The sequence below is a fragment of the Myiozetetes cayanensis genome, unplaced genomic scaffold, assembly GCF_022539395.1.
Source record: "Myiozetetes cayanensis isolate MyiCay16 unplaced genomic scaffold, myiCay2020 scf1, whole genome shotgun sequence".
Classification (NCBI taxonomy): domain Eukaryota; kingdom Metazoa; phylum Chordata; class Aves; order Passeriformes; family Tyrannidae; genus Myiozetetes; species Myiozetetes cayanensis.
Genome location: NW_026086604.1, coordinates 2926121 through 2942224, shown reverse-complemented (window position 1 = coordinate 2942224; position 16104 = coordinate 2926121). Strand labels below are relative to the sequence as shown.

The following is a 16104-nucleotide window of genomic DNA, read 5'->3' as shown; positions in this document are numbered from 1 at the left end:
GGTGAGAACAGCAACATCAAATACAGTTCCATTTATTTTAAAACTTTTCTAGAAGAAAACTGGGTGCCAGTCACGCAAAAACTGCAGTTTGTACGTAAGAACTGTCACCACAGAAACAGCCTAAAACACCGTCCCATAATGAACTGCACAAACTCGCGCAGCATTAACCTCTATTTCCCCTAAACGGTATTAAATGTCTCTGAGCAAGTTGGTAACTCTTCTCTGCACGTCCACGTTTCCTTCTGCTCCCAGATTTCCCCGCAGAGCAGAGCCCGAGGACACCTCAGGCAGCCCATCACCTCTCCCGGCCGCTCCCGACATGTGGACGCGCTTCCCCCGCACCTCCCCAACACCAACTATCGCAGCGCGGCCGAACACGCGGCGAGCCGGGAATGCCAGGATGGAGCCGGGAGCGAGGAAATGGAGACCCCGCTCCGCGGCGGGAGCTGCGCCAGACCCGGGGCTCGGCAGAGGGAGGGCAGAGCGGGGCAGGGCAGGAGACCCTCCCCTCAGAGGGGCCTCCGGACACGCGGCCGCCCTGCCCGAGGTGGCGGCGGCGCCCTGACCCTCCTTCCTCCGCCGGCCGCGGCTCCAGCCAGGCCCGAGCCGGGGGGCTGAGCGCTCCCGGGGCTCCCCGCGGACACGGGCCGGGAAAGCCGCTCCGGGGGGAGCGGGGGAGGGAGAGAAACCCGGGCGCAGCCTCACCGGGTCCGGCGGAGGGGGCTCCCGGGTACATGTCTCCGTGTGCGACGGCGGAGGCGGCGGCGGCGGCTCCAGGGGAGGGCACGGGGGAGGGAGCGAGCCCGAGCCCCGGCTACGCTGTCGGGGGAAGGGGAGGAGGAGGAGGAAGGGGAGGGGAGGGGGGAGGAAAAGAAAAGGGGAGAGGAGGAAAAAAAAAAAAAAAAAAAAAAAGAAAAGAAAGAGGGAGGAGGAGGAGGGCCGGGAATCCAGGTTACTCGGCGGCACTGAGGAGCGGGGAGGGGAGAGGGGAGGAGCTGCGGGGTCACGGGGAAGGGGCGCTCCGCCCTCCGGCCCGGGCGGGCGGGAAGCGGGAGCGGAGCAGGAGAAGAAGAAGAGAAGAAGAATCACAGGATCAGTTAGAGTGGAAAAGGTCTCTGAGATGACCGAGTCCAACCTATGACCGCACACCACCAATGTCAAACAGACCGCGGCACTCAGTGCCACGTCCAGTGTTTCCTTAAACACCTCCAGGGACGGTGACTCCACGCCTCCCTAGGCAGCACATTCCAGTGCTTAATCACCCTTTCTCTGAATTATTTCTTCCTAATGTCCAACCTAAACCTTCCCTGGCGCAGCTGTGTCCTCTTGTCCTTTGCTTTCAATGAAACCTTGGAAAATGACTGTGTGCCTCCAGCTTTCTGCACTACCTCTCTTCCTTACACGTGTTTAAAAGGGATGCTGGAATGATACCGATATTACACATATGCGCTGTTTACTTGAAATTTGGATTGGATTGTTTCATTTCTCTTAATTCCTCCTGCAGCTGTGAAAACCTCAGGTCCCCTCATGGATCTTGCACCTCCATACCACATCCACTTTTGGTTGTATCTATGAAACCCAGCTGTATCGGCGATGATGATTCCTGCAGGAACTGTCATGCTTTGAAATCATCTAATTGGTACCTCTTCCTTTCAGCAGAAGAAAGGAGGAAAACAAAAAATCTTAAACCTTCCAAGGAGTCAAAGAGCGATTTACTGATGCTCACTTCCACCAGAAGGAGTTACCTACGGAGTTAACAGTACAGCAGCACAGTCCATCCTTTCAATCACCTCCTCCATGTCGATGTGGAAGCCTTTAATAAATTCATGCAGTTTTCATTCCAGATCAGTCAAGCCCCTTCAAATTCAACCGAATTCCTTCACTAAATATTATCTGCCAAAGGACAAGGCAAACATATGGCTTCTATGGTTTGTCAAACCAATTAATATCCTCCTTCATCAGTTCATATTTGAAGTGATAACGAAGCATCTCAGTGCTCCGAAGTGTTTACCCTTTTGGGTCATACTTGTAGATATTCAAGGGCTGCTATTAACAGCTCAGCTTTCACTTCAAGTGAACTGCTCCTGAAACCATTGTCACCACTAGAGTTTCCACTGCAGTGATTTCAGATTTGTCTCCATTCCAAGCTTCTCAAGTTGCTGGAAAGTCAAGATTTACCCATAACTATAAACAAATAAAGGACAAAATTATGGGTCAACTTTAGTTTTCAAGTAAAACCAGGCAGCTCTAGCAAAAAGATAAACAAGGGAGCTGACAAGGGGGTTGCTGTCTTCCTCTCTATGAGGAGCTGGGTAACATTTTTTCACAACAACCCAAAACCAAGAGCCAGAAGAGAGTTATCTGAGGCAAATTTGGCTTTTCTGCTGAGGTGACAGGAAGAAACCATGCAGTCCCTGTATCGACATCTAATTTTTTTGATACTCTATTTAAATCAATCTCTTCAATCCAATCAGGAATATAACTTCACTGATGATTACACAGACTATTATGCCTGTTAGACCTGCATTTAAGAAAAAAAAGAGCATAAAGATACACTGACAGGTTTCTAGAAATGTCCAATTGACTAATTTGGTCACCCTGATGAGCAGCACTGACCAACAGTGAGGCTAAAAGTACATTATGGTACTCTGGTAGCAGTTTGAAAATGCTGCAGTTTGAATGTTGCCAACAAGCAACAGAAGACAGGTGAGATACAAGGGGAGGTTTTACAAAACAGTGAACACATATCCCACACTTCTCTCCAGCTCCACGGGATGCTCTGAAATTGATTTCAGAAGTTCCCTGGAAAACAGAGATCCTGAAAATAGCAATTAATACCTTGAACATCCTAGAGTGCAATATAATTGTGTTGATTTAGAGCTGATTCCTGTGGATTTAGCACTTCATAAGCAAAAGGGCTTATCGCGGTTTGTACAGAACTGCAGGGCTGCACAGTTAAATAATAAATTAGTTAAATGCTTTTATTTAAGCACTATTTTCTCATGTAGAAGTGCTGCTGTTCCTGTAGGCATGTTTTCATGGTACTATTTTAATTTCTGTGCATCTGATGGAAGAGAATTACAGCTCTCTTCTACCTCTGTTCACACACTCGTTTTGGGCCATGTCACTTGCTTTATTTCTAATGCTTTCTGGCACTGACAACTGATGTTTTGGAGCACAGTAAAACCTAATTATGTCTTACCAGGAAATTTCACCCAAAAAAGGCCTCAGTTCTTGAAAAGGTTTGGTCTGAAAGCTCTGTAACAGCGTTCTTTTATAACATGTTCTTTATATGCTGTATTAACGATTATATGGTAGTATAAGAACAGCTGCTTAAACACTTAAAATTAGGTTTCTCTAAAGGAAAAATAGAGTGGCTGTTGGACACAATACCTGTCCTAACTGCTGGATTCCAAGATGACATTTCCCAGAACTCTCACAGAATATCTTCTGTGATATCTCTCATGGAAGAAATCACTATTTTTGGGAAAAAAAAAAAAGAAAAGAGAATGTTCTAATCATTCTGGAAGCAAAGATGGTATTTAGGAGCAGCTTTTAAAACTCATTTATAGCAGCAGCAATCTGGGGGAAATATTTTATATACAAACAGGCTCTTATTGATTGCCATAAGTACCAACTCTTCCCTTTTAAAACTAATTACTTTAAAAGCCCCAGAGTTTTTAAATGTCTTGCAGTCATTGCTTACAATAATACAGTGGCAAAAATTTTTGTTCAGAGCAGAAGGATGGAAATTTTGTTCTTGACTTGGAGGGGATTTAAGCTTATATTTTCCATCTTAAAACTTTTAAGATGTTACCTGGAGTGTGTGCATTAGACCTGTTGTGTACTCTGTGTTCTGCTTTGCATAAGAATTTAAAATCAGAACAAAAGTGAAGACCATGGCTCTGTGATCTAATGTATTCACATGGTTACAAAGACTTTGAGGGTCTGGTCCCCTAATCAGGGACTGTTTGTTATTTCAACAATTAATGATTTAATCACAATCAATCCACAGTAGAGGGACCAACACCCGATTTTTGTCTTTCTACAGTAAGATAACTGTTCCAACTACTAAGCTACAAAACCACATTTGTTAAAAGAATTACAATATTTATTTTTTAAAAGAAGCATTTATTACTATTAGATTACAAACTTCAGTTTACTCAAAAAGACAACTTTTCCAGGTGATCAGGGCCAACAATACAGCAATTAGACACTATGAAAAAGATGCAGCACCACCTATTGGGGATGTGTACATACGCTGATTATTACAATTCTAAGTAGTATCAGAATTTTGTTTTCTGTTGTACTGGCCTTGTTATAAGGAAACAAAACCAAAAAAACCACCCAAGGAGAAAAGGAGTTTCCAAAAAGAAATAAAGGAAGCAAATACTGTACCTGAAACTGCTCATCAACAGAATTCAAGAGAGCAACTTGAAGGTCTACAGTTCTTATGTCAAACTCTAAACTCTAACAGATCAGTACAGCACAGCAGGCACAACTGCAAAAAAACAGTGGAAAACAGTTACAGGAGGGGATGACTGTCCTGGTAAACAGCACATAAACAAGGACTCAAAGTAGATGAGTGAAACCAGCCCAGAGAATCCCCCGTCCCTGAAAGTGTTCAAGGCCAGGCTGGATGAGGCTCTCAACAACCTGGTCTAGTGGAAGGGAGGTTGGACTGAGATGGTCTTTAAGGTCCCTTCCAACCCAAATCATTCTATGACTCTATGTCTCTGTGATTATCTACCAACACCTTCCCACCGTTGGAAGATGGAAAGAATTTAACCTGTTGCCTTTGGGTGAAGGTGTTGAAATAAATCACGCAATTGTTTAGGTTAGAAAAGATCATCGAGTCCAACCATTAACCCAGCACTGCCAAGTCCACCACTAAACCATGTCCCTCAGTGCCACATCTACACATCTTCTAAATACCTCCAGGGCTGTTGACTCAATCACTCCCCTGGGCAGCCTGTTCCAATGCTTGACAATCCTTTCCATAGGGAAATTTTTTCCTGATATCCATTCTAAACCTCCCCTGGCACAACTTGAGGATATTTCCTCTTGTCCTGTTGTTACCTGGGAGAAAAGACCAACCTCCCTTGGCCACAACCTCCTTTGCAGGAAGCTCCTTCCCCAGCTCTGTTGCTTTTCCTCAGACCCACCCCAGCACCTGAATGTCCTGTCGTGAAGAACCCAAATCTGAACACAGAATTTGAGGTGAGGCCTCAGCAGTGCCTGGCACAGTGGGACAATCTGGTCCTGCGGGCCACACTGTTGCCTTTGGTCACTGAGAAAGTGAAGCCTTGAGAGCTGGAGAAAGGCTTCCTTTCTTAAAAGGAAGAATCACTTCAGGAAGATTAAAAGCAACAACAAAATAGTTCATCAAGGGCAGGGAAAGAGAAAGGAACTATCAACTTCAGGTCTCCTTAGTGAAGAACTCTTGAGTTTGACAACTTTGATGAATACCAGTGACCTCGGTCATGTTCTAACAATAAGGCAGCAGCTCTGTAGTGGTGCCCACTCACAGCTAATTTAGGGTGAAGTGCTAAGGACTGACTGCTTTGCATATGCAGCGATAATGACGGATAAAGTGTCAGAATGAATGTGGAGTGATAATGTCTGGGAGAACTAATTGCAAAGTTTTGTTTTAAATTTTCAAACTGACACAATTCATCAGTGTTCTAAGCACTTATAGCACAAGAATCTCTAATTCTTTAAATGCTGCATGTGTGTGTGTATATATTGTATATATTATATATATATAGATATATATGCAAACCAAGTTAATCTGCATCTTGCTCTTGTCTTCCTTACTTGGCTGCTAAGCAATCCACAAGCATATCCTGCCAGATCTCTGCCACTGCTCTTTACCATCCTCTAAGTGTAAAATACCGACTTCAGGGAAGTTTCATAGCCAAGTTAGGTGTCTTGTTTACCATGAAGACAGTCCTGTGCAATCCTGTAACAGCTTGCTAATAAAACAGTTGTATTATTATCCTAAACCTCCTCACCCTGGAAATAACTCACTACCCTGGCATTGTAGAAAACACAGAAGCATGCAAACTTTTTTTTTTAGCCCTCATCTATTTGCTATCAATTCATCCAGAATGGAGACTGCTCTGCTCCAAAAGGATGACAATGTGTTAGATAGCAAAGAGTACAGACAGTTGCAGGATCAGAGGTGAGAAACATGTGCCTCTGCAATTTTCTGGACCCTTGACCTCCCTTGGAATTAAGATTTATTAACCAGCAATCCTGACCAGATACACAGGCTTCAAAAAGATTTTGAAGCAACACAACTGGAGGTTTTTTTGCTTTCTTATTACACAGTGATTTGTTTTCATCAAAACTTTATTCTGAGCTCCTACAGAGCAGCTTTATCAGTGTCACTCACTAGATGCAGGAAGACAGCCATGAAGCAAGGATGCAGGCAAATCTCATTTAATTAACATCTTTGCCAAGCAAAGCCTAAGCTTATGTGAATGTCACATTTAAATTTTAGGTCTTCGTATTTTATTTTTTAACAACGCATCAGCATTTCTCAAAACTTTTAGCTTAGAGACTGTTACATCAAAACCGTTATAAACCCATGTCTGTTAAACCTTCAATTTTGTTCTCTGTTTGCACACTCTCCCAGGTCAGCATCATTGGCAAGTCCATTTGATTGAAAAGGAACCTTATTTCCATGTTGCTGGTTTCCAGTCAGGTCATCCCACGGACCACCGGCACAGGAGGGCTTGGCAACACTGGAGTGAGGGACAGACAAGGCAGGCTCATGCAAGTCATTTGTGAAATCCCATCCTCGAGCACTCAACAGTGACACAGGTTCCAGGATATTACATCCCACTGCAAAGATGCATTTATTTGCTACTTCGAGTTAGGTATAAAAATGTAGACCAATTGCCCTGTGCCTTCAATAGGAAGTTTAAGTAAATGCTTAAATTCAGAGCTGGTGACCCCACTTAATAGGGTTAAGCACCCACAAGTCAAGAACTGCAAGGCTCTGCATTTATCATCTCTGTCAGTGAGCGGTGTCAGATCTTCATTTAGTGAAATTCTGAGTTGTTCTTGATCATTAGGAAGGGATGGATACAAGAGGTCAAGTCCCTCTTGCCTACCTCAGTTTTGCTTGTAATGGTCGAATATATCCTCAGGTTTTTATGAGGGAACATTACAACAGCAGGGTGTCAGATATGCTTTGCTGGGAATGGAAAATTGTCGTTTTAGGATTCTAAGCTTTCAAGCAAATGATCAAATGATCAAATAATTTTGCTCTAGCTTGTTTTTGAAAGCTTGCCTTATTTATAATAGAATGGTATGAGTTGGAAGGGACCTTTAAAGGTCAGCTAGTCCAGCCCCAATGCCACGAGCAGGGGCACCTTTTCCTAGATCCAGTTGTTCAGAGCACCGTCCACCCTGGGTGACATCCCATCCCTCAGGCATGTCAGCCACACTCTCACCTTGGAGTCATCTGCAAATCCGCCGAGGGTGCACTCGATTCCCCTGCTCACGGCACTGACGAAGATGTGAAACCATTCTGGTGCCAATACGGACCCCTGAGGGGTGAGTGATGATCCCTCATCACTGATCTCCAGCTGGACACCGAGCAGTTGATCACTACGGTCTGGATGGGACCGATTCCTCACCCGCCGAGCAGTCCATCCATCAAATCGCCCTCTCCAATTTAGAGAGAAGGATGCTGTGGGGGACTGTGGCAAAGGCTTGACCGAAATCCAGACAAATGACATCTGTAGCCCTTCCTTTCTCTACTGATGGAGCCATTCCAACACAGAAGGCCCCTCAGTTGGTCAGGCAGGACTTGCCCGTGTTGAAGCCGTGCTGGCTGTCCCAAATCACCTCCCTGTTCTTCATGGCACAGCTTCTAGGAGGATCCAGATATTCCCAGGCACATAGCGAGGCTTATCCAATGCACGTCTGTCAAGAACATGGAAAAAACCCTGGAGTGATCATTTCTTTTTCACAATCTGATTATTCCTTTGGAGCAAAAGGCTGGAATTCGCTGGGGCTCATCAGAATCACAGAACAGCTCAGGTTGGAAGGGACCACAGTGGGTCATCTGGTCCGACCCCCCCTGCTCCAGCAGGGTCATCCCAGAGCACGTGGCACAGGATTGTGTCGACAGTTCTGGAATATCTCCAGTGAGGGAGACTCCACAACTTCTCAGTTTGTTCCGGTGTGCAGTCACACACATGGGAAAGAAATTCTTCCTCATATTCAGGTGGAAGAAGTCGGGTTCCACAGGTTACAGAGTTCTGGAGAAGCTGGGCAGTGGGAAGTTTTCACCAACAGCTCATTCTGCACCTTTTTTTCCTCCATTTTATTACATATAAGTTACAGAAAATGGTTTGCGAGGCAGGGACACCCCAAATAGCGGGGGGAGGGAGGTTGTGTGCGTCCCTCAGCTTGCGCCAGGGAGAATTAGCGTGGATACCAGGGAAAATTCCTTCACCAAAGGAGTTTTCCACCCCCAGGAGTTGCCCAGGGCAGTGATGGGAGGGATTTAAAAGCCGTGTGGATGCGGCAGTGGGGGAACACGGGTGGGCTAGGCTGGACTCGGTGATCGGGGCTATTCCAGGACGGAACGTTGGATGTTTGGGAAGGAATTCCCCGCCCTGAGGGCGGTGAGGAACAGCGGCGGGGGGGGGGCGGGGAGGAGCGAGCGCCCGCCATGCGCGGGGGGGTCACGTGGGCGTGACGTTCCGATGACATCATCCACCGCCATTATAAAGCCGCGCCGCGGCGCCCGCCCCCTCTCGCTCCGCGGCGGCCCAAGGTGCTGAGTCCTTCTCACGAAGCTAAGGCCGAACCACCCGGCGACCAGCACCGCGCCCCGCCATGGCCTCCGTCTCCGAGCTCGCCTGCATCTACTCCGCCCTCATCCTGCACGACGACGAGGTCACCGTGACGGTGAGTGCGGCCGCACAAGATGGCGGCGGCGGGCGCGCGGCATGGCCGCCCTGAGGGGCCGCGCCGGGCCCGCTCTCACCGCCGCGCTCTCGTTGCAGGAGGACAAGATCAACGCGCTCATCAAGGCGGCCGGAGTGAACGTGGAGCCCTTCTGGCCGGGGCTGTTCGCCAAGGTGGGCGAGAGGGGCCGCGGGCCGGGCCGGGCCGGGGCGGCACGTGGCGCTCCCCCCAACCCTCACGCCGTGTTAACGAGGCTTCGCTGCCGCTCCTTGTTCCCTGCAGGCGCTGGCGAACATCGACATCGGGAGCCTGATCTGTAACGTGGGCGCGGGCGGCGGAGGGGCCCCGGCTGCTGCCGCCCCTGCCGGAGGTGCCGCGCCCGCCGGAGGAGCCGCCCCCGGTGAGTGCCGGCTGTGCCCGGCAGGGGCGTGGAAGTGGGGATCCAGGGGATGAGGAGGGGTGAGAGGGAGCTTAGAGGTCAGCTAGTCCACTCCCTTGCCGAAGGCAGGGACATCTCCACTAGAACAGGTTGCTCAGAGCCCCATCCAGCTCGGCCTTGGACACTTCCAGGGATGGGGCATCCGCAGCTTTGCGAGGACCAGTTACAGGCACTGTTTTAATGTGGTTTGTGCCTCACGGTCTGTGCGTGAGTCTTCAGCACCGTCCCCTTTGGAAAGGCTGATGTTGCACTTTGGGTCAGTGTTGCAGCATTAGTGTTAGCTCGGAGTCAGGGCTGATGTTCCCATTATGTCATCAGCATCTCCTCCAAAGTTTTTTAGGCTTGATAGAAATTAATTTTTCAGGCACACCACCACTTTCCCAGTAGTACAAACACTGGTCTCCTTGCCTTGCTGGCTTAGATTTTTAGGTCTGCTCAGGTCTTGCTTCTTGATGTTACAGTCAGTATACGGGAAGCCTTTTGTGGCTTTTTCGAGCTGTTAACACGGACATAAAACCTGACTCCTTTCTCCTTTTCCAGCTGAGGAGAAGAAGGAAGAGGAAAAGAAAGAAGAATCAGAGGAATCTGATGATGACATGGGCTTTGGTCTTTTTGACTAATTAAGTTTTCTACCTGCCTGTAATAAAGAACATCTACTTGTATTCCTGTCTCTCCTGTGGATCAGTGTGAAGGGGAGTAGGTGGAGCATGAGGGTGTTACCTGTGGATGCTGGAACTGTCACTGTGCATTACTGTGGGGCTTTACAACTTGTCAGGTTTTTGTACTCCACAAGCAGAGTTACAGCTCCTAATTGCATCCATAACCTATGGACAAAGGTGGGAATGTAATCCCAGGGAGCATGGGATGTGACACCAGCTTGGAGCTACAGAATGTGGTTGTGTTAACAGTGCTAAGACACAACTGGTGCTGTCTCTCGTGCTGTAACATCTCTCGTTCAAGCCTTACCAGCAGTTCAGCTCCCACCTTGTCCCAGGTGCTGGGGCACAGCAGGGATCAGGTGCATTTCACAGTGGGGGAAAACCCTGCAATTCTCAGGTGAAGGCCTGAGATTGTGTAAGGTGCAGAATTTATTTGCCATTCCAGAAAAAAAAGTTCTCTGAAAACTGCTTTGGAGGGTGGATGGGGAGATGATTTAACATTGCTCTGTGAAAGGAGCAACTTTAGAAGTACCAGGACTTTGCCAGCAATTGAACAAGTTAAAGGCTGTTCCAAATATGTATTCCAAAGTATTAAAACTAAGCATTGCAGGATGTTCCAGGTGTGTAAGAAGGGCTCCCAAGTTGTGTAGGAGGGTGGTTCCACATCTAAACCAACCACCCGTGCACTCTGCACTGTCCTATCTTCACAAAAAACTGTAATTACTTTTGTGGGAAGCTCATTTATTTTAAAAGACACAGGCACTCATGGGAGAATTTGGTCCCTGTGCTGCTGCTGAGCACTTGCCTGAGCTTCCAAAACAGCTCCTGCAAACCCTCCACTGTGATGTTTCCCAGGCCTTTATAAAGTAACCTCCACCAAGAAAATTAATTATAAAAGTCTGAAGGACTTTCAAAGCAATTACAAGTCACACAGGGGTTAACACTGACTTGTTCTGTGCTGGAGGAAAAACTGCTTTCTCAAAAGAATTAAATCTTGGGATTTCCTCCTTCAGTCCTTACCTACTGTTGCTCCTCAGGTCCTGCATAAATGAATTCTTAAAAGCCTGTGGATTAGGGTGAGGGGAAAACTCCAAGCAGAGAAAATCCTCAGTGATTTCTTCTGCAGTGCACACACATGAAATAATACAGTCAGAGTTTCACTGGTAACACCTTTTTAATAGGTCAAAGTAACTGTACAGTTTATTATATTCTTCCTGAGAATAATTTATATCCCTCAACAGCAAAAAGGGAGTGTGGTTTTTATTTCAACAGAACAGATGGCATAACTGGAAAACCAAGGAAAATCTAATTACACTGCTCTACTGTAACTCCTCCCAGGCAAGATAGACAAAAGGATGGGTTAGTTAACTACAGTGGGTTTAAAATAGTCATCATGGCTTTAATCTGTCTTTATAAATTATATAAAAATGGGGGACATGGATGGTTACAGAACTCCTCTAAATGCAGCTCTGAATTGCTCTGGTACAAAGCAGCATTTTCACTTCCAAGGAAAACAACATTGCTACAAAAGAACTGGCACGTTATCCTGGTGAAAAAGACGAGTGTTCAGTTGTGTCCTACAGCTAGTTCCAAACAAATGCTTCACACAGTCACGTAAAAGAAAAAGGCAGGAAGATGAAGAGGGCTTTAGTTTGTCTTGAAATGACCGAAGTCTTGAAAATATAGCTTTTTATTCTTTCTCTGTAAATCGTGATTAGCATATTGCGACATAAGTGTTCTAATAAAAAAAAAAATTCCAGTCTGGATAGTTCATATACTGTGGGCAAGAATTCTCAGCCCTGAGGTTTCCCCGAATTCTTCACTTCACAATATCTTTCCCCGATCTGCTGCTCCAACAGTTTTGGCTCCGAGACCGTGACCCTGTGGCAGCTCCACGCGATGGTGCAGAGGGCCCTGCACTCCGTGGCTCTGAGTTCCCGAGGGCTCCTCCTGTACAAACCTCATCTGTGGTGATGCCACTTCTGAATCCCAGACCAGCTTGGCTCTACGATAAAGACTGGGTTAAACTGCTGCGATGAGAGAACCAGCGGCGGTCGGTCAGGTCTGCTGAAGCGAGAGGCGCTGGAAAGCCAGGACTGCACTGGGTTAATCCTCACTGCTGGTGGAAGGTGAAGAACATCCTGTCGCAAGCAGAACTCCAAGACTGATGACACTCTTCCCTCAGTGCTTAGTGCGGCCTGGACTGGCTGATTTTCAGTCTGGCTTGGTCGATAACATCCAGCAGGTTTTTGGCATCCACGGCCAGAGCGTGAGCAGCCGTCAGCATTTGCTTCTTGTACTCCTGCTGCAGGCTGGTCATCACGTACTGCTGGGCCAGCTTCATCTTGTTGATGAGCTCGGCCAGGTCCGAGTTCAGCAGCTTCTGTGCCATCTCAATCTGCAACGAGACGGTTCTGTCAGCTGGGGGGGTGTTTGGAGCACTGCACTCATAGCGATGCCACAGAGACAGCCCCTGCCTGAGATCCCTGATTGCAGCCAGGGATGTCTTGTGGGCACCACGTGGAGCAGCAGATGGAATTTAGCAGCTGCTGCTCTACCCTGGGTGGAGATCAGGAGCAGCCCTGATCAGCTGCTGAGCCACCTGCTGTTAAACACCACCAAGACCCAGGTAGTGGATTTTAACCCACATCTTGGCACTAACACATTACTATGGGTTTCCAAGGTCCCTCTTATCGTCACTCTTTTTACTAACAAAGCAGCTCTGTAGGCACAGAAGTAGCTCTACAAAATAAAACAGATCAAGAAGGCACATGCAGGCTGCTTAACCACATGGCTTAAACCAGGATGATTGTCTGATTCTCTGTCCTTCTCATTATCACACTTGTTCCAAGATTTTGGAGGAAAATGGTTTTACTCATGAACTTCACTGAAAGCTCTGTCACGTCTCATCTAGAACTAGGTTACTACAGGAAACCTTCCAGCTGCACCAAGCTCTGCTCAATTACCTGTTCAGTGACTCTGAATTAACCCCTAGATGGTCTCCCTGCCTTGGAATACTGGGATTTATGTCCTCTTCCTTAGTACTTACATCCAGTTTGAGCATCCTCACTAACACTAAGCCTATGTCCATGCAGCAATTCTAATAAAATTCATTTAATGTCGACTTACAGGAGTTCAGCCTGCTCAGTGAACCGAAATGTGTGCCCGTGCCAAGCAGGGAGCACCAAAAGCTGTCCCCACTGGCTGAGGCTGTGGAAAGGTAAAGGCTGAGCATCAGGTGAGCTCCACATACCTCTCTGTGGGTGCTCGGAGGAAGCACTGGGAGGGTCTCGTCTACAGTTGCCAGTAAAGTTCTTAGTGCCAAGCCAACCTCCTAAGGAAAAAAAATAATGAAGGAAATAAAAGTTTAAAGACTTAGAATGAATAGACAAGAGAATTGTAGGAATGCAGGAGAGCAGCACACATAGTTCCTCATCTGGATAAGAACTGAGTTAGAACATGGCTGAGACACTTCAAAATCCCACCTGCAATTGTGTGGTTCACCATCAGAACAAGTTCCCAAAGGGTTAACATAAAGTTTTCCTTAAAAAAGTGAAAATGTGGAGAAGACAGTGCACAACTCACCACCCTGGATAAGCACAGGCAAGTTGGGGAATAAAGCACTGCTGGGCATAATACTGGGAACAGGATCCAAAGGTCCAGCCTCTGACCAAGAGTCACCCACCCTACGCACACACAAAAAGCTTTTCTATTTCCAGCTTCACAGGGAGTTTCTCCTGTGCCACTTGAAGATGCAGAAAACAAATAACCCTCAATTTGAGGAATGTCTCTGTACCTTCACCATGGGCACGTACTCCTCGGGCGGCGCTGGCTGGATTTTACTGGACATCTCTATCACCGCCTTCACCAGCCCGGTGACGTTCTCATAGACTTTGTCATTGGAGCGGTCCAGGTTGGCCGTGGGGGGAGGGCTGATCTCCTGCGGCTGAATCTGGAAGCAGAGAGCGGCTGCTGAACCTCCTGTCCCCAGCAGATGGGGCTCAGCAGCTTCCCAACCTCCGCAGGCCTCCGGGAAGGGGCTCCCATTCCTCATATTCCCAACAGCCCCCACTCCACCCCAGCTCGGTCCCTCTGGTGCCCTGTCCTGGCTGGGCACACTCACTCCAGGATCTCAAGGAAGTTTCTTTTAGTTCTTCTGACTGAACCTGATCTGTGAAATTACACCAGGCAATTTTTACCAGGAGTTTCCCAAAGATGCTTCCAGGATAACTCCCTCAACACAGAAGAGAATAAATAATTGAGGAATGAGGAGTACCAAATATGTCAAGTGGTTCAAGTTCCACTATTAAAGCAACAGGTATCAGGTACCTCATTCCAGGAGCTTTTTTTTTTGTGCTCCAAAGCAGTGTCAGAGCACATAGTAAGACACTGATATGGAAAACAGAACTGGAATGAGATGATCTTTGAGGCCCTTTCAGACCCAAACAATTTTATGGTTATGTGACATTATTCTTTTGTTAGTGAAACTCCACAGCAGGTTAACAAAAATGGAGTCACCTTTATAGGTGGGAAACATGGACTGCTTTTAGACAGCTGATTTCCAACAGATCAGAAAAAAAACTAATAGGTTAAAAATCCTGTAGTCCTTACTCATGCAAAACTTCCAACGAGTCAAGTCTGCCTGGAGTTAAATCCAAGACTGACTGAAATAATCCTGGGACAGAAATGAAAGAAAACTTGCAAACTTCTTCTGTAAAGTCCTCAGTATTTCTGAACTGTAAAACTACAGCCACCCCAGTTTCCTGCAGCTATTCCCTGCTATGGGATGCCCAAGCAACCACTCAGTGGAAGCAGAAGGTTAAAAATCTGCTGATTTTCTCCTGGCCACAGGGTGGGTGCCCACCCTGGGGATCTGAAATACTTCAGGCCCCCCCACCCCACACTGGGTTACTGCTGGTTCTCAGGACTGGTCCTGGCACCAGAGATGTTTCACTTGAAGCACCTGAGCTACTGCCCTGAGGAAACTGTGAAATACTTGGATGAGACTTTCTGTAAGGAAGGAGTGCAGGATTTAGCACGTGGTGGTTTCATTTTGTAGCACTTCATGAAGTGGGTACCAACAGCTATTACAGAGATTCAATCTAATGCATTGATCAGAAAGCACTTCAGGAAAAAGAACACTCTAATCAGCTCAATCAGCAGGGAAAGGCTGTGATTCCAATTGGTTTCAGCAATCAAGAAGTTAAACAGTGATTTGGCAAAGTCTCATGCAAAGACATTTTGGAATAGGGCACAGACACACACGCTCACGCACTGCTTACCCTCCATGGCTATGGTTGAGCAGAATGTGGGGGAAGGTTAAAGAAATTTACCAAAAGAAGGGAAAAAAAGAAAAACAATATTAATAAAACTCAGCAGGGGAAAAAACCAAACCAAACCAAACCCAAAACACGTGTAGCAATAAGAGACCAGTTAAAAAGCCTGCAACGGAAACGCATCCTCAGCAGTCCCGGCGGTCACTCATGTTAGCTCTTGGTCTGTGTGTTACAGAACGACCTGCTGTGCCCCCGTGGGGGCAGGGGAAGGGTTTGCCATGCACCCCATGCTTCCTCCTGACTGAACACTCGGGAGGACATCATGCAAAGCTGGACAGGAGCGAGCCAGTCTGGCGAGCAGCAGAGTGGTGAATGGAGCAGAGGGCCAGGGCAGTGGTGGGGAACAACCTGTCCTGGGAACGCTGGGCCCTTTACACAAACAATCCAGCACTCACTGGATTTAGGAAAATGTTGTATCCATCTTTCTGAAACTTTTCTTTTTGTTTAGAGAAGTCATGATAGGAAATACGTGGTCATGTAACTGTGCAGCTCTCATTCTCAATGACGAATCAGTCGGGGTGAAGAACTACCAAGAACCCAACCCATGGAATTCCAGGCCCTAACCTTCCAAACACCCCCAACCTTAACACTTGATTTCTCTTTGTTTTTCCCCAACATCAACACTCTTGCTCTGCAGACTCTGAAGTGCTGAGTTTCCTTGTGGAAGTGGCTGACTCTGCCTCAGCCAGGAACACACACCATGTGCTCCCCGGGGCCTGCCCTGAAGGCTCCCGAGGAC

General features: G+C 47.2%; 3 protein-coding genes across 12 annotated transcripts in view; 1 reads left to right on the top strand and 2 right to left on the bottom strand.

The window, feature by feature from the left end:
- The window catches only part of AGO2 (argonaute RISC catalytic component 2), a 43953-nt gene extending 43004 nt beyond the window's left edge, over window positions 1-949 (bottom strand). Inside the window, exon 1 of one of the 2 annotated variants that reach the window (XM_050311176.1) lies at window positions 706-949. In XM_050311176.1, the coding sequence (XP_050167133.1) occupies window positions 706-736 (31 nt within the window). In that variant the 5' untranslated portion in view covers window positions 737-949. The remainder of the gene's footprint in view (window positions 1-705) is intronic. The other variant, XM_050311185.1, reaches the window with a different exon arrangement.
- A 7807-nt stretch (window positions 950-8756) lies between these two features.
- Window positions 8757-10032, top strand: RPLP1 (ribosomal protein lateral stalk subunit P1). The gene is made up of 4 exons (XM_050330666.1): window positions 8757-8931; window positions 9030-9104; window positions 9214-9331; window positions 9911-10032. Exons 1-4 carry the CDS (start codon window positions 8860-8862, stop codon window positions 9988-9990), a joined length of 345 nt encoding a protein of 114 aa, XP_050186623.1. The 5' UTR covers window positions 8757-8859; the 3' UTR covers window positions 9991-10032.
- Window positions 10033-11184: 1152 nt separating this feature from the next.
- PTK2 (protein tyrosine kinase 2) overlaps window positions 11185-16104 on the bottom strand; it is a 188481-nt gene continuing 183561 nt past the window's right edge. For all 9 annotated transcript variants that reach the window (XM_050330652.1, XM_050330596.1, XM_050330607.1 and 6 more), the window contains 3 exons: window positions 13826-13981; window positions 13283-13363; window positions 11185-12427 (listed from right to left, as the gene is read on the bottom strand). In XM_050330652.1, coding sequence (XP_050186609.1) covers window positions 12218-12427; window positions 13283-13363; window positions 13826-13981 — 447 coding nt within the window. In that variant the 3' untranslated portion in view covers window positions 11185-12217. The remainder of the gene's footprint in view (window positions 12428-13282; window positions 13364-13825; window positions 13982-16104) is intronic.